Raw genomic sequence first — 23,413 nt, 5'->3', positions numbered from 1 at the left:
AATGATATAATTACTAGTTTAGTGCTTTAAACTAAATCGATTTTCTATAACTATAAAGAATTATTATAGAATGTAAAAAACCTTTGACTACAATCTCTGGCATTCTTCGTAGCCATTTCTTTCTTACACAATATTAGAAGTCAGGTTAAAATAACATGGAAGGATACAGGTGAGATAAGGGGGCAAGCTATGGAAAGGGCTCTGAATTTACAGAATGTGTAGAAACTGTGGGCTGTCCCTCACTACTCCTCCCCATCTTTCTTTTGTGACCAAATTTAAGCCACTCAAAGTCTGCATAGCTAGGCTCTGGTAAGTAGGATATGAGCAAGGATGTGTTCAACTTCTGGCTCTTGCCATTACAAAAAGCAAAAATAATAGGTCTTGCCTCCCACTTCCTCTCTTTCCCCTTTCTCTGGGCAGGGGACAGCAGGGATGTTGCTGTGCTGAAGCTGAGCCATCTTCACCCATTAAGAAGAGGGATGTTCAGATGTGGTTGGAAATTCATCTTCCAAAACCCAGGTTGCAAGTTATAACTGCTACTGTACAGTATACAGAGATGGGATCTTTAGGGTATGATTAGGTTGGGGGCTCTGCCCTCATGAGCTGGATTAACGTCCTCATACGAAGGCAAGTTCAGCTCCTTTTGCCTCTTTGCCCTTCCACCTTCAACCATGTGGGGATCAATATTTAAGGCCCTGTCTTGGAATCAGAGGCACCAAACTTGCTGAAGCCTTAATTTTTAAGTTATTGGAGATCGCAGCTTCCAGAACCGTGAGCCAATAAATGTATGCTATAAATGATTCAGTCTGTGGTGTTCAACTGTGGCAGCATCAAATGAACCAAGACAAGGGAAGCATCCCTTGGGAGATGGCAGAGTGAAATCATAGAGGAAGGCATTTAGGTCCTTGGATGAGCTCATGAAGCAAAACTGACCTACCTCTGTGAAATGCCAACCAGATTAGACTTTTTCAAGAGATAAAATTAAACCTCTCCATCTGCTTAAGCCACCTCTGTTCTTTAGTCAACCAGTTAGAACCAATATTTTAATTGGTACCCAGACTGACTTGCCCACCCAAAACAGTAGAGTCTGCCATCCATTCTTAGTAGTTGCTTGAAGGAGTCTAAGCCTAGGATTCCACTGACGATAAAACATACCTGGGCAGAAGAGCAATGCAGGTTGTGAGGACACAAACCAAGTAAAACACTGGGTCCAGCATGTGCTTCTGCATAATCCAGTAAGGGTTGGAGGGGGGGTTGCAGGTTACACACATGGCTCCAAAAGCCAAGGTGAAGAAAAAATAAGACAGGACGCTACCAACGATGACCAGCAGGTGGATCCAAGTCTGAAACACAAGAAGAAGAGGGCAATGAACATCCTCTCACTCATAGGGCATGGCAGCCCGGCAAAATCTGCTCCACTAAAGAGAGAATACATCTCAGCCCTGGGTGAGTGGTAACAAATTCTAGCACACAAAACACAACATACTGAAGAGATGAGAAGAGCATCTTTCACAAGTGGCTTGTATCACTGTTTGAATTTTGTAAAACGAAGTCAAATGCACAAAGGTCATCATGTTGACTAATTCCATACTGTCTGTGTACCAGGAGATATTTGGATATTCTCCCTATTTTTTATATAGTCACATAATATGCTGTTTCTTCATTAAGATACTACCTTAATCCAATGATCTTGAAATTTTAGCCATCCACCTAGGTGATAAACCGCATGGTTGTTCACCAATATTCTCATTCTTTTCCCCAAGTGAGCATTTGGATGGATTGTACTTCACTATTCTTTGAAATTAACGTTGGCCATATGCCCTATTTTGGTCAATGAAATGTGCATAAGAAAGATGCAAAATTTTCAATTAGAAGATGTAAGAATTGGTGTGCAATTTTCCATGCTATTTCCTTTCCTTCTGTGAGGACTGTAATGTTCCTTTTTTGGGGACAATTCCAGATAGTACAGCTATAAGATGCAGTGGGTCACTGAGCCACCCTTCAGAGGACAATTGCTTCTAGAGATACTGTTTGGAACATCAGCCAACTATAGATGAGCAAGATGCAACTGTTGCTGTGTTATATCATAACCCAGCCACCTTTAGATCCTGTTCCAATAATTATCTCAACATTTTTCTTTAAATTGGCTATTTAACTAAGTAACTTCCTTTCAAAAGAAGAGTAGCTCACCACTTGAAATGTAATATTAGCATTATGTTCTAATGGTCCTAAGTCTGGGATTTGATCTGCTTTATTATAAAGTGAAATTTTCCAGTTACTATGATAAAACATCATTGCTTCCTCTTTTACATTATCAGAAGTATAAAAAGACGTATGTAGTATTTAGTGTTATTTAATTCAGCGTATAGTATCACCTTAAAAATCAAAGTCTGTTTATATTGGTGGAATATATAGTGCTTTTCAGGAAAACTGCTTTTGTTACTATTCTTTATTTTCTAGAGCTATAATTTTCTTTTAAAAATTTCATTTGAAAGGCAGTTATAGAGAAAGGAGAGACAAAGAGAAGGGAAGAGATAGTGCTTTAATTTTCTAGCAAGATCTAATTTTCTTCTTTTCCTTCCTAATCCTGCAAAGTATTTTCCCAAGTCAGGTATCATCATAAGTCACAAAGAGTACTTATTTTTTGTAAAATGTAAAAACTGCTGAGAAAATGTTAGCTAAATCCTTAAGATCATCATACCTCTAAAGCTGACTTCTTTTCTTAAATGTTCTTCCATCTATTTGAGCCCTACTGTCCTTTTTTCTCTGAAGATGTGCTTTTGGAAAATTAGATAATGATTCTAGAGAGTTCACTTCTTTACATAAATTGATACATACTACTCAGCCATAAAAAAAATGAAATCCTGTCTTTTGCAACAAAATGGATACAACTGGAAACCATTATACTTAGTGAAATGAGCCAATCCCAAAAAGACAAATATCATGCTTTTCCTGACCTGTGGAACTAACAGAGTATCAAAAATGTCATGTATAGGAGTGAAATTGACATATTGATCTTTGATGATTCTTTACAGCCCTTGTTTGTACTGTTAAGAGCAATGTATTTTTCTTCTTACTATTTGTTGAACTCTTTACTGAGTGTAGGTTAATCTTATATGCATAAACTGGAAGTAGATCACTGTAAAAATTAAGAGAGGGAATAGGAAAGGAAGGAAAGGGTGGAAGTATGGGCAGGAGGAGGTCTAGGGTGAGAAGTACCACTATGTACCTAAATCTGTACACATGATACATGAAATTTGTGTACTTTAAATAAAATTTTGAAAAAAGTTAAAATCAAGAAACCTTCCATAACAAACAAAAATTGAAAGAATTTGTCACCACCCATCCAGCCCTACATGCTAAGGATGTGCTGCACAAAGAAAAACAGAAACATGGTCATCACTACAAATGAAGGTAAAGGAAGAAAATCTCCCAGAAAAAGTTCAAAAGGAATTCAAAGTAAAAATAGGAACATTTATGGAAAAATGGCAGGGCAAAGTCAGTTCTTATCAATAGTAAATGACCTCAACTCTCCAGTTAAAAGACACAGACTGGCTGAGTGGATTAAAAAACAAAACCCATCTATTAGCTGTCTACAAGAAACACATCTCACCAACAATTTTGCATGCAGACTGAAAGTGAAGGGATGGAAAAAGATATCCCATGCCAACAGAAACAAAAAAAGAGCTGCTGTAGCCATCCTGACAACAGACAAAATAGTCTTTAACACAAAAACTGTTAAGAGAGACAAAAAAGGACACTATGTAATGATTAAGGGATCAATTCAACAGGAAGATGGAACTATTATAAATGTATATGCACCTAATGACAGAGCACTTGGGTATTTAAAAGAAATGTTAATAGAGCTAACGGGAGACATGGACTCCAATACAATAGTAATAATGGGGGACTTCAATACTCTATTTTCAGCAATGGACAGATCAACCATTCAGAAACTCAGCACAGCAAGGAAACAGCAGAGTTAATCAACACTATAGACCAAATGGACATAACAGATACCTACAGAACTTTTCATTCTATAGTTGCAGAATACACATTCTTCTCACTGGTACATGGAACTTTCTCTAGGATTGACCACATGCTAGGCCAAAAAGCAAGTCTCAGCAAATTCAAAAAAATAGAAATCATACCATGCATCTTTTTGGATTACAATGGAATGAAGCTGGAAATCAGGAACTCAGGAATCCTTCGATCATACGCAAACACATGGAGACTGAACAACATGCTCCTGAATGAACAGTGGGTCACAGAAGAAATCAAAAGAGAAACCAAAAAAATTTCTGGAAACAAATGAAGGTGATAATACAACATATCAAAACTTATGGGGCCAGCGCCGTGCTCACTTGGTTAATCCTTCACCTGCGGCGCTGGCATCCCATATGGGCACTGGGTTCTAATCCTGATTGCTCCTCTTCCAGTCCAGCTCTCTGCTGTGGCTTGGGAAGGTAGTGGAGGATGGCCCAAGTGCTTGGGCTCCTGCAGGTTCATGTGAGACCAGGACAAAGCTCCTGCTCCTGGCTTTGGATGTGCACAGCGCGACGGCAGTAGCGGCCATTTGGGGGGTGAACCAACAGAAGGAAGACCTTTCTCTCTCTCTCTCTCTCTCTCTCTCTCTCTCTCTCACTGTCTAACTCTGCCTGTCAAATTAAAAAAAAAAAAACTTATGAGATATAGCAAAAGCAGTGTTAAGAGGAAAGTTTATAGCAATAGGTGCCTACATCAAGAAATTGGAAAGGCACCTAATAAATGAGCTATCAATGCATCTCAAGGTTCTAGAAAAACAGAAAAACCAATCCTAAAACTAGTGGGAGCAAAGAAATAATTAAAAGTAAAGAAAAAAATTAAAAAAAAAATGCAAAAGATCAGCAAAACAAAGAGCTAGCTTTTTGAAAAAATAAATAAAATTGACATATTTCTGGCCCAATTAACCAAAGGTGGGGGAGGAAGACCCAAATCAATAAAATTAGAGATGAAAAAGGAAAAGTAACAACAGACACCACAAAAATAAAAAGAATAGAAATTACTAAAAGAGCTGTATGCCAACAAATTGGGAAACCTAGAAGAAATGGATAGGTTCCTGGACACATATAACCTACCTAAATAGAGCATAAAGGCACAGAAAACCTATACAGACCCATAACCAAAATGGAAACTGAATGAGTAATAAAGACTCTCCAAAAAAGAAAAGCCCAGGACCAGATGGCTTCATTGCTGATTTCTACCAGACATTTAAAGAACTAATTCCAGTAATCAGGTTATTCAAAACAATTGAAAGGGAGGGACTTCTCCCAAATTCTATGAAGCCAGCATCACCTTAATTCCTAAACCTAAAAAAGACGCAACAGAGAAAGAGAATTACGGACCAATTACCCTGATGAACACAGACACAAAAATCCTCAACAAGATTCTGGCCAGTTGAATCCAACAACACATCAGAAAGATCATCCACCCAGACCAAGTGGAATTTATCCCTGGTATGCAGGCATGGTTCAACATTCACAAATCAATCAATGTGATACCCCACATTAACAAACTGCAGGAAAAAACCCATATGATTATCCCTTATCTCATAGATGCAGAGAAACCATTTAAAAAAATACAACACCCTTTCATGATGAAAACTGAGCAAATTGGGTACAGAAAGAACATTCCTCAACACAATCAAGGCAATTTATGACAAGCCCATGGACAGCGCCCTATTAAATGGGGAAAAGTTGGGAGCATTCCCACTGAGATCTGTATTGGACAAGGATGCTCACTCTTACCATTGCTATTCAACATAATCCTGAAAGTTTTAGCCAGAGCCATTGGGCAAGAAAAAGAAATTTAAGTGATACAAATTGGGAAGGAGGAAGTCAAACTATCCTATTTGCAGATGACATGATTCTATAAATAGGGGATCCAAAAGACTCCACCAAGAGACTGTTGGAACTCATAGAAGAGTTTGGTAAAGAGCAGGATATAAAATCAATACATAAAAATCAACAGCCTTTGTATACACAGATAATGCCAAGGCTGAGATTGAGCTTCTAAGATCAATCCCATTCACTATAGCTGTGAAAAAATTAAATACTTTGTAATAAATTTAACCAAAGACATTAAAGATCTCTATGATGAGAATTATAAAACATTAAAGAAATATAAGAAGATACCAAAAAAATGGAAAAATCTTCCATGTTCATGTACTGGAAGAATCAATATCATCAAAAGAGAAATCTGGTCATTTCCAACAAAATGGATGCATTTGGAAAACATCATACTTAGGGAAATAAGCCAGTCCCAAAGTGACAAATACCACATGTTCTCCCTGTGAGAACTATAGAGCATCTAACACAAAATCTGTAGAAGTGAACTTGACACTTCGAGATGGGAAGTCTTAAGCTTCTCTTGTCTTCACTGTCAAAGGAGAGGGTTTTTTTGTTTGTTTGTTTTCCTTCATACTATTAAACTCTTTATTTAACATAGAGTTAGGGGGCTGGTGCTGTGGCATAACAGGTAAAGCTGCCACCTGCAGTGCCAGCATCCCATATGGTCACCGGTTCATGTCCCGGCTGCTCCACCTCCGGTCCAGCTCTCTGCTATGGCCTGGGAAAGCAGTAGAAGATGGCCCAAGTCCTTGGGCCCCTGCACCCGCGTGGGAGACTGCAGGAGGCTCCTGGCTCTTGGCTTCGATCAGCACAGCTCTAGCCGTTGTGGCCAATTAGGGAGTGGGCCAGCAGATGGAGGACCCTCTTCTCTCTGCCTCTGCCTCTGCCTCTCTGTAAAACTGCCTTTCAAATAAATAAATAAATGAATCTTTAAAAAAACGTAAACAAAGGAGGCCAGCACTGTGGGGCAGTAGATTAATCCTCTGCCTGCAGCACCAGCATCCCATATGTGCTCTGCTTCTAATCCCGGCTGTTCCTCTTCCAATCCAGTTCTCTGCTATGGCCTGGGAAAGCAGTGGAAGATGGCCCAAGCGCTTGGGCCCTTGCATCCAGGTGGAAGATCCAGAGGTAGCTCCTGGCTCCTGGCTTCAGATTGGCCAAGATCCAACAGCTGCAGCTATTTGATGAGTGAACCAGCTGATAAAGACCTTTCTTTCTGTCTCTGTCTCTGTCTCTCTCTAACTCTACCTCTCAAATAAATAAAGATCTTAAAAAAAAAAAAAAAAACACACATGATTCCAGCCCCTGGGCAAGTGGAAATGAGGCTGGAGACAGAAGTAATGGTATTAAAATGAGACCTTATGGGCTTAGGGCTTTCAGATTTCATTCTAAATACAATGGGAAATCACTGAAGGGTTTGCCTAAATAAAGGAAAATACTTTTCTTTGTTATTACGATAAAATTATCACTTAACAAATTCAGTATGCCAGGATTGTGACACTTTTTTTTCACTTTAGTTGAAAGGTATCAGCTTAGTGTTGAATGTGGCTGGCCATCAAAGCACAACGATTTCTCCAGTCTGACTCCCGCTTCCATGAACCATCCACCCTGATAGCACCAAGGGGACCAGGCAGGTGCTTTCCACTTCCCTGGCCACACATCAGCCTCAGCATAATGGTACCCCACGGCCACCCACAGTGGCTGTGACCGCTCTTCTCCATGGAGTCATTATCTCCTATCTTCCAGGCATGAAGGGTTTAGCAAGGACACTGCTCATAGACGGTGTGTCCCGGAGCATAAAGAGCTTCAGGCTGCTGCACAGGCAGGAAAAGCACTCACCAAACTCTTGCTTTCAATGACCAGGTGGAGCAGTATGATGAGCAGAGCAGCTGTGTTCAGGGGGTTTCCAAAGGTAAAAATGTCAATGTCTGAGCCCTGGTAGGTCTACAGAGAGACAAGAATAAGTGATTTCAGAGACTTGCACACACTGGGCAGTGCAACACCACTTGATCAGCAGCCCTGCTGAGGCTGGGGTCCTTCCTCCAATGTTCCTATCGAACCACCCTTTTGGATAGACAAGAACATTTCCAGAGAAGAGATTCTGATTCTCTCCCACACGGGCCAGATACGTTTGCACTTTTCAGGTAGAATTCCCCTTATTCCAAATCATAATCACCTTCCTGCAATCTTTCACTCACACTTACAGCCCTTGAAGGCACAGAGAAATTTCAAATGTCTCTACTCAACAGAGCTGCAAGCCTTCAAAGCAGCTATTGTAGCTCCCCTACGCTGATTGCTCTCCCAGGTAAATATCCCCTCCTCTTCTGCACACGTCTTCACATTCTTAAATCGTTCCCCAGTAGGCACAATTTTATGATCTTTCACCATCCTCTGCATTCTTTACTAAATAAACTCTAGATCACTTTGTCTGTGTTTCCATTGGAGTACAGTGTAGCTGGACTATGTCATGCAGGCTAATTCAAATAATTTTATTTGAATAAAAAAATGAAAACATTTTTCATGAAAACATTTTCATTTTTCATTCTTAACAATAAACTTCTATTACACCATCCATGACTAAGTTCGTGTTTTCTTCTGGGCAGTTATATTGGATGGGCAGCTACACGATGCTGCTTCATGCCAGTTTACATTTAAAAATTAATTTTATGCATTCTTTGCTTAGCAACATTTCTTCCATTATTTACCTGTGAAGCAAACTTAGTTCTGGAGAGACTATTTATAGGAACTTAATACTATGAATGTCATCTGGTAGAATTAGCACAGCACTCATAATAAGAGCTTTCATATTCTGACTTTGCCTCTCTGGTTTTGAGTGATCTAATTATATATACAGAATTTCAGTTTTATTCAAGTTATTGACAAAAGATATTAAGTAGTACAGAGACCTAAGAGGGCTGCACTAGGCACTTCTTCCCAAATTTAATCCATTGCCTAACATATTTTTCAAAAGCATTATACTTTAGTCAGTTAATAATCAACCTGATTATACGAGCAATCTATCCTTTTAAGATAATATTTGTGGCAGAATACACAGAAGCATCATTGATTCATTAATAACAAATATACAAGTGAACAAGGACTCACAAAATAAGGCACAAAGAAGCAGACCAGGCTTTGGTAAAAGGCATCCAACAAGGTTATCCAGAAGGTGAGGGGTAAATATGCCTGGAATGAAACAAATATTGGGGAGGGACTAAGGTTAACGTAACAAGGGTCAAAGCAAGTCAAGGAACAACACAAGCCAATAAGCACTTTGGTTCTCTGTGAGAAAACTCAATGCCTTCATTATCTCACTCATAAAAGCAAAAAGTATGATTTGTCAATGATGGTGAAAGAATGAGGGTAGTTGAATGAGATAAGCTCATAGGTGAATCTGGTAAAAAAAAAAAAATTCTTGCAGGAACTCTCATTCAATTCAGGTTGAATTTTAAATCCACCTAACATAGGGCTAGCTGCATTAACTTTTCATTTCCTATTTATCAGAAGGTACTCCAAATCTATCCACTTCTCTGCTTCATTCCAGTAGGCTGTCAACTCTCTATGGATAATTGGCTCATCATCCAACTGCCCTCTTTCTTCTACCCTCCATCCAACCTCCCCATACCAGCCAGATGGGTTTGGAAAAGTGTAAATCAGATCATGACATCTTCCTGATTAATCAGACTGACTCCTTCCATTCCATTCAATGACTTCCCACTGCATTTCCAACATAACTTCAAGTCTTCCCTATGACTTACAAGGCCCTGCATTGTCTGCCTGCTAACTAGGTCTCCAGGGTCACTTATTTTGTGATCCCGTAACAGGGAGCTTTATTCTTTCCCTTGAACATGACAAATACATTCTTTCCTTGGGACTCACGTATGCTATTCTGTCTTCCAGGATTTCTTCGCAACGACCTCCCTCCTTGTTAGTTCCTAGCAATCCACATCCTGGCTCAAATATTACATCTTCATAGCAAACACTAGAACAATCTAAAAGTTGTGCCTACTTAATCACTTGCAACCCTGCTATCTTTCCAAGTCTTTCATTACAATCACAAGTAACCTTATTTATTTACTTAAAGATTTTTCGGGTCATTTCAGTGGAAAGCATGCTTCATAGTTTGGGACTTTGACCCTGATCAAGTGATTAAAACAGTGCCAGGCTCAATAGCAGGTACTTAACACATGTTTACCAGGTTGATAAACTATTCTTGTATAACTTTCGATTTGCTAAGCTGCTTCCTACCCAGAGCTAGCAGGAAGAAAGAGGAAGTACAGAAACTAGTTCAGTTTTTGAAAAAGAATTTTTAACTAGGAGCCAGCTCGGATTGTCTGGTGATGGGTGTGAAGGATTCAGAGCTGCATTCTGACCCAGAGGAAAGCGTGTTAGGCAAGGGCTGCCATGGACAAAAATGGAAACACATTTATCATAGCCCTGAGCTAGTCTTGTCTTTGCTTAACATGTTCTTCTTGGTCTTGTTTTCTTCCAAACGCAAACAGAGGTTGAAATGTCCTTGAAAATGTCGGTATGGGGGGGAAGCCATTGTAATCCATAAGTCGTACTTTGGAAATTTATATTCATTAAATAAAAGATAAAAAAAAAAAAAAGAAAATGTCTTACTGTCTCCTAAAGAGCAGGGCTTTATAAATATACAGATTCTCCATATACATTCTTCTATTTTTCAAAAGATTATGCTTGTTTATTTTAAAGATTTATTTATTTGAAAGGCAGAGCCACAGAGAGGCCAAGGCAGACAGAGAGAGGGGTCTTCCATCTGCTGGTTCACTCCTCAAATGGCTGCAATGATGGGAGCTGGGCCAATCCGAAGCCAGGAGCTTCTTCCTGGTCTCTATGCAGGTGCAGGGGCCCAAGAACCCAAGCCATCCTCCACTGCCTTCCCAGGCCTTAGCAGAGAGCTGGATCAGAACAGGAGCAGATGGGACTCAAACCAGAGCCCAAGTGGGATGCCGGCAGTGTAGGCGACAGCTTTTACCCACCACACCACAGCACTGGCCCCATGGGAATTTTTACATCTATCTTTTTGTCTCTTTGTCTCCTGGAAAAAATCAAGGAAGATTCACTGTTTCCAGTCTACTTTTCCCTGTTTTTCCTTTTACTATTTCCTCATTGGAACTGGATAGATTCTCCTTGTCTCCCTTCATTCCAGTGTCCACAAAATCTAAGTAGAAGCACCATCCAGTGGCGGAAGTGGCAACCAAAAAGCCACTAGACAAGAGACAACAACTGGAGACTAAGTCAAAATATAACTTCATAAGGTTGTTTCCTAAACCTAAGGTGAAAAGGTGAAAAGCATTATTTCTCAAGGTGGGCATCTGGTACTGTGGTCGCGAGGAGGGAGGCAGCAGGTGATCACCCAAGTGCCTGGGTCCCTAACACCCATGTGGGAGACCAACATTGAATTCCAGACTCCTGGCTTTGGCCTGGCCCACCCTGGATGTTTTGGGCATTTAGGGAGTAAACCTGTGGATGGAAGATTCTCTGACTCTTCCTGCCTTTCCTATAGTGTAAAAAAAAAATTAAACTAATAAAAGGTACAATTTTCTCATTGTCACATGAGGGAGAGTACTTAAAGAAGGAAAGAGATTGGTCAAGGTCAAGGTCAAGGTCAGTGAGAGGTTGAACGGATTAACTCATAGGATCTACTAGAAACTGAAAGGCGAAGTCTGCACATGAAGTCAAAGCCATAAAACAAGATTGTGGGTGGAGAGAGAGAGAGAGGTGACAGGGGATTCCTTCTTGGAAGGAAAGCCTCAGAGTGTAGCCTTCCAGACTCGTCCCATCAGAGGAGAGTCTGTAATTCCTGCAGGGCATATCTCATTACACTGAGGCCAGGGAAGGACACAAGAACAGAAAGTAATTTGTGTGGAAGCCAAATTCAAAGGGAGGGCACATTCTGGAAGGTGAAGTCAATAAAATCAATGATCTTTCATGCTGGGGATCTGCCTGCTACTGCATGCTTTATAAAACCAGCCAGCGAATGGAACAATGGGTACCAGTGATTGATAATAAGGTCAAACACAGGAAACAATGATTCCAGCTCTCCCAAGGGTAAGGCACAATTACAATATTCAGTCTGTACAAACAGGTTCTTCAAACACAGCTACAAAGTTTTTGATTGGAAACCTTCTTACAATCTACACTCTCCACTTTCCACAATAGACTTGGAATTCAACTAGGCCTGGCATGTCAGACAGCCTTCAGTTATATCTACTACTTACCCTGGCACTGTGGTTTGAATTTTTAAGTCAGACAAATCCATTTAGAAAATACCACGTGGTTTATGAATATAAACGGGTTAGCTGATAGTAAATGACTTTAAGGATTGTTTTCTTTCTTGAAAGCTGAATGAGTGACTTAACAGTGTTGATTGTTACAAGTAACCATATGATGCTAAATTACTCTCCATTCCAGAAAGATCAAATCAGAATAAAGTTAGGATGATGCAAAAAAATAAAATAAAATATATCATAAAATTTTAGATTTTTCCAAATTTCTGGTGAATTTTGGAGGGTAAAATAAAAAAAAATAGCTAGAGTTTAAGATGACAAGAAACCTTACAAATATGAGCTTCCCAATTCATGTCATTTTCAAGGTCACAAGCCACAGAACAAGAATTTAACCCATGGGTTTTTTTTTTTTTTTTCCTTTTCGAATCTCAAAATGTCTACTTCATTCCAATACATTATATTTCAGGTACTCTATTAGTTACCTTGGATCAGGGAAAACATATGACATCTGTCTTTCTGGGGTTGGCTTATTTCCCTAAGTATAATGGTTTCCAGCTGCATCCATTTTGTTGCAAAAGACAGGATTATTTCTAAAAGTGCTGGTCTGAGTCAGTGTCTCTAGATGAACAAGTGAAGCTGAACACACATTTCTTAAGGTGGGTCTCATTTTTGCTTGTCCAAGACTTCTCTAGAGAAATTTTCTTCTCAATCCTGTACTCAGGAGTGATATCTATTCTAGGCCTGGACAATAAGAAAATTATCTTTGTGGCCAGGGCTGTAAACACAAAGAAAATCATGTGACAAGCTAGGCCAATGAGTCATAAGCACAAGGTTTAGGGTGGCTTAAAGAATAACAGTGTTCTGTTATCATTACCCCTGGATTTTGCAGCTTTGTGAGCTAATACATTTCTTGTTTCCATTAAGCTCATTTGAGCTGGCTTTTAGCTCACTTCCAGCTGAGAGAGGTTAGGAGAGGTCTCTTCTCAACACTAGAACATCTGACTAGGCAGCCTACTCAACCTGTCCACCTATCGGTGACTAAGACTCCCTGTCCATCGCAGACCCTATGAGCCTGCAACATTCTTGGGACAAGCCTTTGGATTTCTGGTCACTAAATACGATGGTGGGAAACTCCAGGACCAAAGAGAGCCTACAAGATCCTTCTGCAGCACATCACAGTGGGAGACAGCACGGACACGGGGACCAAGGTTCAACTGCAGCACTCATTTGTTCTGTGTCCTAGGCACGTTACTCACGGTCACTCTCTGTGCCCAAATTTCCTCATTTACCAAGTAGAGATAAAGGCAGCACCTACCCTGCAGGGGTATTTGGAGTATTAGATTGCAGTATGCTAAGCACTTAGAACAGTGCCTGGAACGTAGGAGGTGTTACACAAATGCTAATAAGCACTACATTAATATTGGTTATTATGAATTTTGTGAAAGCGAAAGCTAAATTAGAAACAAAAGAATTCCGAGACATTTGCCTCACTTCATCGGCTACTACAATCCTCTATGCAAGAAACAGTGTGGGCAGAAGACTGGAAAGAGGGGAAGAGATCTGAGCAGGGAGAAGGATAGGCCTGAGAGAGGGACCAAGTGGGAGTGGGGACCGGTTTTAGGAGAGGCAGCCAGTAAGATCATCCCTGTTGTGCAGGATGCTAGAACCTCAAGAATTTAACTTGGGCTTTGGAACCAGATGGAAATGCTTCAAGTCCTGACTCGGCCATTTTTCAGCTGTGAGAGTTTTAGAAATATTACCTCACCCCTTTGAGATACAGATCCTTCATCTCATAATGGGAATACCGATAGTTTCTGTTTCCAAGTATTTTTATGAAGATAAGTGAGACAGGAACTTTTTAGCAGTGAACACAACAGGAGACACAGTGGGGTTTAACAAATGCTACCTTTCAGTAGTTTTAAGGTCTCCAACACTGGACTTACAAATATCTAAGGCTTTTCCTAGGTTTATCTGTGTAAGCTAAGTAACTTAATACCTGTCATGTGATTACAGAAATCTTCTGAAACAACCAGACATTTCAAGTAGTTTTGAACAGTGCTGTGTGTGGTGCAATATGTAGGCTGTGCTGACTGGAGCATGCCCTGGATTGGTCCATGGAAGTGTATGGGGGCCAGCATTTTTGCTTTAGCACCTACCTCTGACTTCTGACCAGTCTGATAGAGTTCAGGCAGCTGCATGAGGGTCTCTGCAGAAACATCTTTCTCCAAAATACCGTAAATGACGGGCGGGGCAGATGTGAAGAGGAGGTTAAAGAAGATCAAAACCCAGTAGTCAGTCATGGATGTTCCTGAAAACCCACAAAAGAACTGGTACCAGAAAAGGAGGTTCACATAGGCCTAGGGACACAAAGAGGTACATTTGGCTCTTAGAAACATGCGCTATGACCACACATTCTCTACACCACCTTTCCAAGTGTGTGACCTCACCCACTCAGCTTTGTCACATACACAATGGAAGGCCACAGCATGTCGTACACCTTTTTTTGGTAAATATTTTGTTAAGTTAACATATATACAGGCACACATATTCAGAGCCCACTTACTATGGGTGCTGGCATGGTCCTAAGAGCTTTACAAATCATTCCTTTAATCTTCATAACAACTTGGGAAGACTTTCCATTTCACAGATGAGGAAACTGATAGCAATGGACTCAATATTTATGCCTCCTTAAAACTCATATATTGAAATTCTGACCCTCAATGTGATGTTCTCAGGAGGTAAGACCTTTAGGGGACAATGTGTTCAGGGTGGCAGAGCACTCATGAATGGGATTAGTGCTCTTAAAAAGGCACCCAGAGGACTTCCACTCACTTCCTACTGTATGAGATCCTGTGAGAAGCCTGCAGCTCAGGAGTGGACCTGCACCAGAACCTGGCCACGCTGACACTTTGATCTCAGATTTCCAGCCTCCAGAATCATGAGGATAACTTCCCATTGCTCATAAGCCAACCAACCATCTCTGATGCTCTGCTGCAGCAGCCAGGGCAGACTAAGACACTAAGCCAACAGGGAGGCCAAGGAACTTGGTCAAAGCTACCCAGCTAAAAAGTGGCAGAGCCTGTGTCCAAAGATACTTTAGTTCCATGTGAAGAGAATGTAGCCCAGTGCCTGGCAAAAGAGCCAGTACATCCAAATGTCCATGTTCTTGCTTTCTGCGTTCACAGTTGCTTCCTGGTAGTGAGATGGGATTCTGCCAGCGGATTGGCCAGGGTCTGAGGCTATATGACTGCCATGCTATGACTGTGCCAGACTTAGGCAAACCCGGACAGCTGGTCATCCTAGAGGCCAAGCACATACATCCTACACTGTTTCCTCCAGTTCTTGCTTCAGCCAAACCAAGTCCCCTCTAAGCAAAAACTACATGATCTTAAGCCAGACAGGACACTGGACATAGATTCAGGGGGCTCTGTTTCAAGGTCTGAGGACATTTCCTACTGATTGACTTGAGGTCACTTTCCTAACCTCTCTGAATAAACACTCCTTTGTAAAATGAGAATTACATCACCTCAGGGCACAAGATCAAGATCAAGTTAGAGGTCCAGTGTTGTGGTGCAGCAGGTTATAAGCCACCACCTACAACACCGGCATCCCACATGGGTGTCAGTTTGAGTCTAAGTTGCTCTACCTTTAAGCCAGTTTCCTACCGATGCATCTGGGAAAGCAGTGGAATACAGTTCAAGTCCTCGACCCCTGAACCCACATGGGAGATCCAGATGGAGTTCCAGGCTCCTAGTTTCAGCCTGGCCCAGCCCCAGCCATTTGAGAAGTAGATCAGTGGATGGAAGAGTGTGTTGAATCAGTCAGTATCTCTGTCCACCCACCCCATAACTCTGTGCTTTAAATTAAAAAAAAAAAAAAAATCTTAAAAAAAGAAAGTTCTCTCTACATGTAAAGTGTCTTATAAATGTTATTGTTGGCTTTACAGATACTCTAGAACATATCAGGACAAAGAGCATAGCCTTAGAATGAAGCTTCTAGTGTAGTACCCATGGACTTGCATTATGCATGGCTTCTGAAAATGCATCAATTTTGGATATGTGTAGTTTGGAGCACTGTTCTGAGAGGGAAATCTATGCTTTTCATTGATGCTTCAAAATCAGTCAAATACCCAAGTACATGGTTCCAGAAAGATAAGCTACTTTAATGACTGCTAGTCCTGGGCCCTTTCTCCTGAGTTTATAAAGCATTCATTGTTCGGCTAGGTAAGTAAGAGGTAGAAACCGAGTTTGGAGAACGTCAGTATGAAAGGCCATCCAAGGATTTCAGAGCAAAGACCATGGGGTCCTGATGCGCTGGTGATGTGCCCTCCTGTTTCTGTAGCATCTTTTCCTAATATTCGTGTTTGTTAACACTCAGGTTTAATTTCTGGCTAAAAGGAGAGATATTGGAATGGTTTACATCACAATAAGGGAGAAGGTAGAAAAATGTAAATGTTTTTAAAAAAGAAAATTTGGGAGAAGGTTTCTTTCTGAAAGCCACTGACCAAGCCCCAACCTTTATCAGCCACAGCTTTCTCCAGGTTCACACACTAAGGCAGAGACTAAATATTTCAAATATTTTCATAAAGTATCTGAATTTTATTAAACTTTGACTAAATGTGATCATTCTAATGAGTCAAGTACCGACAGTTTCCTGAAAGGTTAATGGTGCTGTAGGGAGAAAAAAATGTTCCTCCTGAACACACACACAAACATCAAAATGACACATTTGGGATTCCTTAAAATGGCCCAATTAGGTTATTTTCTCCCGAAAGATGGCATTTCAATAAACTGATATAAACTTAAGGATAGCAGTAACACCACGCATGGATTTTAAATACTATGAATAAATGTGGCTTAAAAAATCATAACCTATTAACATAATCACTGCACCTAGGAGAGACTTAAGTCAATCAATCTAAGGCCAACATGATTTTATAAAAGAGGAGACTGCAATTTAACTGAAGATTACAAGCTAGGACTTCTAATAAAAATCTGTCCTTGTAGGAATTATGTAAGCAAAATAAAGTTCCTTTATCATCAAATAACTACCAAGCACAAATAGGTTTTACAGGTTGGCTAGAGAGCTCTTGCATTTTTGAGTGCTAATCAGCTACAAGCTAAGACATGATATTAGGTTCTCATCTGTAGCAGTGTCTTCAGTATATCACAGGGGACATCGCTTTGGGGACAGCAGATTTTCTTGGTAACTCCAGCAAAATGGAAGCTAATCTCATTCGCACTGACAGCATTAAACATTTCATAATTCTGCCTGTCACAATCTTTTTAAGGAAGGCCAAAAATTGGATTTTAACTGAATCAGACAGGATATAATTAAATTTAAATGCATAAGGAGTAGAAAATGCCAGCAGATGGATAACCCTAGCAATTTGCTGTCAGCAGCTGAAACACAGCATATTCCAGATTACTTCTCGTAAGACAGCAGGACTGCTCCTGGCTGCTGCCAATACATCAATAAGCAAAGTGAGCTTAGCATAGGACACCTCCTCTTCATGACTGATGCAACCAGGATTGGCAAGCAGGCAGGGGGTGGGGACATATTCTTCGAGCTACATACCACATTCTTGTAGAAAAAATAGAGAATCATGTTGGAAAGTCGAGTATAACACCAGTGCCCATGGACAAGGAGGAGCTTGCTGAGATGTCTGAACTGAGACACAGCAAAGTCACTGGCCATCACCGCCTGCAGAGGCAACCGGAGCAGAAGGTCATCCTGAGCGACTGACCACGTTAGGACAGACGCAGCACTGGTCACTGCTCTCAGATTAGCCAAATCTCCAACACCCAGATGAAAAGAAAACACACACACACACACACACACACACACACGAAACAAGAGCAACAACCTGTGAATACAGAGCCTGAACAGACTGCCTGGAATTACCACCTAGCTTCTTAATATGAGCATGTGAAATAAGACTTCTCATTGGTTACAACCCTTGTGATTTCAACCAACGGACTTTCCTTAGAAAGCAGCCACCTTAACAAGAACCATCGTGTGCATTACAGTGTGCATTCACTTCCCAAGGAAGAGAGTTTTAGTGGGGCAGAGCTGGGGCATAGCAGACAAAGCCACCATCTGCAGTGCTGGCATCCCATATGGTCACAGATTCGAGTCCCAACTGCTCATCCTCTGATCCAGCTCCCTGTTAATGCACCTGAGAAAGCAGCAGAGGATGGTCCAAGGGCTTGGGCCCTTGCACCCATGTGGGACATGTGGAAGAAGCTTCTGGTCCCTGGCTTCAGATCAGTCCAGCTCTAGCCTTTGCGGCCACTTGGGGAGTGAACCAGCAGCAGGAAGATACGTTTCTCTTGTCTTTTTGCTTCCGTTTAACTCTGACTTTCAAATAAATAAAATCTTAAAGAAAAAAGAAGCACCATGGTCATGACTTCACATGAGTTTATATAATGCATCAGGCAAAGAGGTATTTGAATTCCTCATCTTTTATCAATATGATAGCAAAAGTACTTGGTTCCTACTACCCATCTGGGAGACCTGGATAAAATTCCTGGCTCCTGGCTTCAGCTTGGTCCATCCCTGACTGCTGCAAGCATTTTCTGAGTGAACCAATGGATGGAAGAACTTTCTCTCCTTCCTATCACTCTTTCAGATAAATTTTTTAAAAGAATTTCAGTGGTTATTGCAGGACTCCAAAAGGAATTCTTGTGATCTAGATAAGCTTATTTATTTAAACTGAACAAATGGACCATACAGCTGAAAGTACCCAGAACAATGCCATAATGGTCGCCCAGTGAAACATCAATAAATGAATGGATCAGTTTCCTGTTTTCTACTTCTGACTAACCACATGCAACCTTAACTTACTACAGACATTTTTACCAAGGAGAGGGTTGCCCTTGGATGGGCAGGTCAAGGTCATCGCACTTGAGTGCCTGATTTATACTCACCTGCATGCCTTCTTGACCTGAGACCCCTATCCCAATGTCTGCCACTTGTATCATGCTAACATCATTGGCACCGTCACCTTCATGAGACAGAAGAAAAGGCAAGAAACATGAGGAGTCAAGAAAGATGAAAACTTTGCACATCAGGAGGGGCCACCCAAGTGAACAAATAAGCCCTTGACAGCTTATCCCACTTCTCCGAGTTGTCCAGAAGCTGGTCAAGCAGAAACGTGACATCCCACTGCCACCAGGAAGAACTTCACACTAATACTGCCTTAAAATCCCTCGTGCTGTGGCACCTGTGTGCACGGATCCCCTTCTTCCTCCATGTCCCCTCTGCTATTATCACTTCTCCAGCTACATTCTTTCCTTCCTAGCCACTACACACTTTGTTTCTCTGCTTCCCACCCCACCCTCCCCACCCTGCCATGTCATTTCCTCTGGGAAATCCTTTTCATAGTCCGCTTAGATCAGCCGCCTCCCTCGGGCTCCAGCACCACCCAGTGTATCTCTACCACGTGGTATCTTTCAACGTTAGCAGCTTCTTAGGTGATGTTAGGTTCCTGCTGGGAACAATGCTGTTGTTCTTCACAGACAATATTAAACATTCACCTATGTTGTTAAATGCCAACCACTAATTAGTCACCTAGTTTCTGATAACAGTATCTAATGTTTTCTTGGGAACTCTGAGTCAAACTCTCCTAACCCAAGAGTGAAGGGTCAGCATTTTTGTTCCTTGGTCTCAGTGATTGGTTCAGAGGTAAGTACATGACTCAATTACTGTAATTATAAAATCCAGGGATTCTAGTTTCAGGGACATCTGGATCCAGGGGCTTGAAAAATTCATTTATATATATTAATTAAACAAAATAACTGAAGAAAATTTTACCTTACCTCACCTAAAAATTTGTCTCAGGACTTGATCTCACACTCCTTTTCTTCTCCGTTTATACTCATTCTTTGTTCTTCTCACGGTATCACTAGACTTATGTTTCACACATTTGTATCTCTAGCCAATTCCCTAATGCTAAATTCCAGACTTTTATTCTAGCTTTCTACCTAATATCCCTGCTTAGGTATCTAATGGACAGATCAAACTAAAAAATGTCAAACCCAGCTCCTCATCTCCTTTGCCTCCATCTCAGTAAATGAAAGCTCCATTCTGTCTGTCCTTAGACAAAGCCTTGGCATTCCCTTTGCAAGCACTTTCTCTCTTACAGCATATTCAATTCATCCTCAGTGTCACTAGCTCTTTCTTTATACCGTGTCCTTTGTCTGATCATGTCCCACCACTTCCTTTGCTCAAATCAAACCCAAGTCACTACCGTTGCTTGCCTTAACTATTTCAATAGGTTCCCAGCTGGTTTCCTTACTTAGTTTTTTTGCAGCCCAACAGTTACCCTCACACAGCAGGTGATGCGACCCTTTTAAACTTTACACAGACCATGTCTCATCTCTACTCAGAATCTCTCAATGGCTTCCTATCTCTTCAGATAAAAGGCAAACTTATATAATGGCCTCCAAGACTCTGTAGGATCTGGCCAGCTGTCACCTCTCTCACTAACCTGCAGTAAACTCTACTCAATCTGCTTTGGCTTTGAACCCACTGACATGTCCACCTCAAGACTTGACTGTGGCTTTCCTCTCTGCATACATGTTCTCCATAGTTGTGGCTCCTCTGTCACTTCCTCAAGTCTCCAGTCTGACAGCCTCTGCAGTGAGACCTTTTCTGAAAAATACATTTAAAATGACAACCTCTTCTCCCTTTCCCCAGTGTTCCCTCTTATCCTGCACTGTGGCATAGCAGGTGAAGCTGCAGTGCCGGCACCCCACCCGGCTGCTCCACTTCTGATCCAGCTCTCTGCTGTGGCCTGGGAAAGCAGTAGAAGATGGCCCAAGTCCTTGGGCCCCTGTACCCGCGTGGGAGACCCGGAAGCCCCTGGCTCTGGATCAGTGCAGCTCTGGCCATTGCAGCCCACTGAGGAGTGAACCCGCAGATGGAAGACCTCTCTCTCTCTCTCTCTGCCTCTCCTTCTCTGTGTTAACTCTGATTTTCAAATAAATAAATCTTTAAAAATATTAAGAGTGGGAATAGGAGAGTGAGGAGGAAAAAGGGTAGGAAGTGGGCAGGAGGGAGGGTAGTGTGGGGAGTATCACTATGTCTCTAAATCTGTATATATAACATACATGAAACTCATACATCTTAAATAAAAAAATTAAATGGAAAAAAAAGCATTTGTCATCATGTGACATCTTCCATGTTTATGGTTTCTGCTAAATGCTGTTTCCTGCTAAAGTCCGCTCCCTAAAAGAAGGTACCTTGTCACCCTTGTATCTTCATTGCCTAAAAACATGTGTGGTACAAAGATGGCACCCAATAAACATAATGGATATGTAAATGAATTGTTCATGTGCCTGAATTTAACTTTCATGATGTTAGAACTCCTGGACTTTTTCATTTCTATGACTATTTAACTTCATCCAGTAGATTTGGGGGTCTAATGTGTACCTCTAGAATTCCTGACAATAAAATTGTTTGCCAGGACACCTCCCTCGCACTGTGCTCATAGTAAGTGATCAAATAGTTGATGGAAGGAAATAAAGGGGAAAAGGGGAGAGAAGGCGGAGTAGAAAAAGGATAGCGGGAAGTAGACAGAAGGCAGGCCAGGCAGAGGGACTGGACTCCGGCATGGCAGGAAACTCAAACGTGCAGGGCCTGGTCCCATCCCTACTCACCAATAGCCAGGGTCATCACCTGGAGACGGCTGCGCACCAGTTTCACCACCTCGCTCTTCTGCAGGGGTGTGGCTCGGCAGCAGACCACAGCCTGACACCACGCAGTCAGCTCCAGGAACTGCCTTTGAAGGCTCTCCTGCAGGGCGAACTCCAGGGTTTTCCCGGTGATAATGAGTGCAGCCCGTGGCCCTGAGTGCTGGGGGCCAGGAGGCTGCTGCAGACGCTCACTCAGTGCTGCCTGCTCTGGACGGACTGCATCCTTCTTCTGAAGTTCGTTCAGAATTGTGTTCATCAGCATCTCACAGGCATCCTGGAAGCAAGAGGCAAAGATGATTAGCCTCGGGGCCCTCTTGGAGGCCAGAGCAAACTGAATCTTCTTTGTCATTCTCTAGCAATTCTTCCATCAAGGCAACTCGGCAGTCATCATCAGGGACTTTCAAAGACTTCACAGCTCTTCTACGGAAAGTTTTGGGTTTTATATGGGGATGGGTTAAAAAGATGGGAGGACCTTTTCCCCAGTTCTACAGCTCAGAAATGCTAGAGAATTTCCTTATGTGTGCAGGTTGCCTTCTCAGCCAGGGAATCTCAAGTGTCCTTTGGTCTCATTCTGCCATTAATTAGCTGCAGATCATGTGATCTTTCCAAACCTCCATGACCCCATCAGCAAAATGAACTAACATCTCCATCATAGCATGAGGGGCCTTCAAAAAGTTCATAGCAAACACGAATCAAGAGAAAACCATGCAGGGCTTCAAAATATTTTTGTACCACAACAAACATCTTTTAATTCAATTTTCTACAATTTTTCGAAGTATCATATTTTTGGAAGGACTAAATGAAATAATATATATGCAAACAATTAGTGTCATATGAGACACATAATAGACATCTAACTGATAATGTTTTTATTATTGATTTAGTACATTCATTTACTAAATATGTGTTGAGAAACTATATTAGAAAAAATTCTAGGCGCTGGGTTATGTCCATGACATTAAAATTCCTGCCCCCATGGAACGTTCATTCCGGTCAGGATGCTCTTGGTGGTACTCTACACGCCTGACTTGCACACCTTCTCATTCCGCCCTGCTTAGGAAGTTCTTTAAGGGCAGACATCACTGCCAATCTAATTTTGAATCCTTTATAGTACCTGAAGGAAGGCCACCTTGGACAGTCAGTAAGTATTTATTGAGTGGATTCTACTCACAAAGACTAGCAATAAACTTACCCAGAAATTGCTACGTCAAGTGACCACTAAGGACAGAAGCGAGCTGAAGCTTGTATGTTAAAGCTGCCATAGTCTGTTAATGAAAGAGCCCCACATTCTGAGTCTACTTACATTTATTTTCAATGTTGTTTTATGAAGCATTTCTGAACCCACCGCAAAATGAAGGTGAAGTAATAGTAGATATAGATATAGGTGTGACACAGCAGCCTGGGCCACATAAACTATACACAAGAAATGTGCTATGGTGTGAATATGGTCTGTTCCAAGCAAAACTCACATCAAGGCTTAATTCTTCAATGTAATGATACTGAAAGGTGGTGGGGCCTTTAAGAGGTGGGGCCTACTGAGAGGTGATGGGGTCATTTCAGCCCTCGTGTAGGGATT

At 41.4% G+C, this 23,413-nt stretch overlaps 1 protein-coding gene across 6 annotated transcripts in view; it reads right to left on the bottom strand.

Moving 5' to 3' along the window:
- The window catches only part of ATP10D (ATPase phospholipid transporting 10D (putative)), a 113,027-nt gene that overhangs the window by 5,228 nt on the left and 84,386 nt on the right, over positions 1-23,413 (bottom strand). For 3 of the 6 annotated variants that reach the window (XM_089325375.1, XM_089325374.1, XM_089325377.1), the window contains 7 exons: positions 21,802-22,111; positions 19,069-19,145; positions 17,717-17,842; positions 14,296-14,496; positions 8,994-9,074; positions 7,728-7,832; positions 1,156-1,343 (listed from right to left, as the gene is read on the bottom strand). In XM_089325375.1, the coding sequence (XP_089181501.1) occupies positions 1,156-1,343; positions 7,728-7,832; positions 8,994-9,074; positions 14,296-14,496; positions 17,717-17,842; positions 19,069-19,145; positions 21,802-22,111 (1,088 nt within the window). The remainder of the gene's footprint in view (positions 1-1,155; positions 1,344-7,727; positions 7,833-8,993; positions 9,075-14,295; positions 14,497-17,716; positions 17,843-19,068; positions 19,146-21,801; positions 22,112-23,413) is intronic. The other 3 variants (XR_016228876.1, XR_016228877.1, XM_089325376.1) reach the window with 2 other exon arrangements.

The sequence above is a fragment of the Oryctolagus cuniculus genome, chromosome 2, assembly GCF_051225735.1.
Source record: "Oryctolagus cuniculus isolate XC-2025 breed Fujian yellow rabbit chromosome 2, ASM5122573v1, whole genome shotgun sequence".
NCBI lineage: Eukaryota > Metazoa > Chordata > Mammalia > Lagomorpha > Leporidae > Oryctolagus > Oryctolagus cuniculus.
The sequence above is the reverse complement of the archived record's forward strand: the minus strand, read 5'-3'. Positions and strand labels throughout refer to the sequence as shown.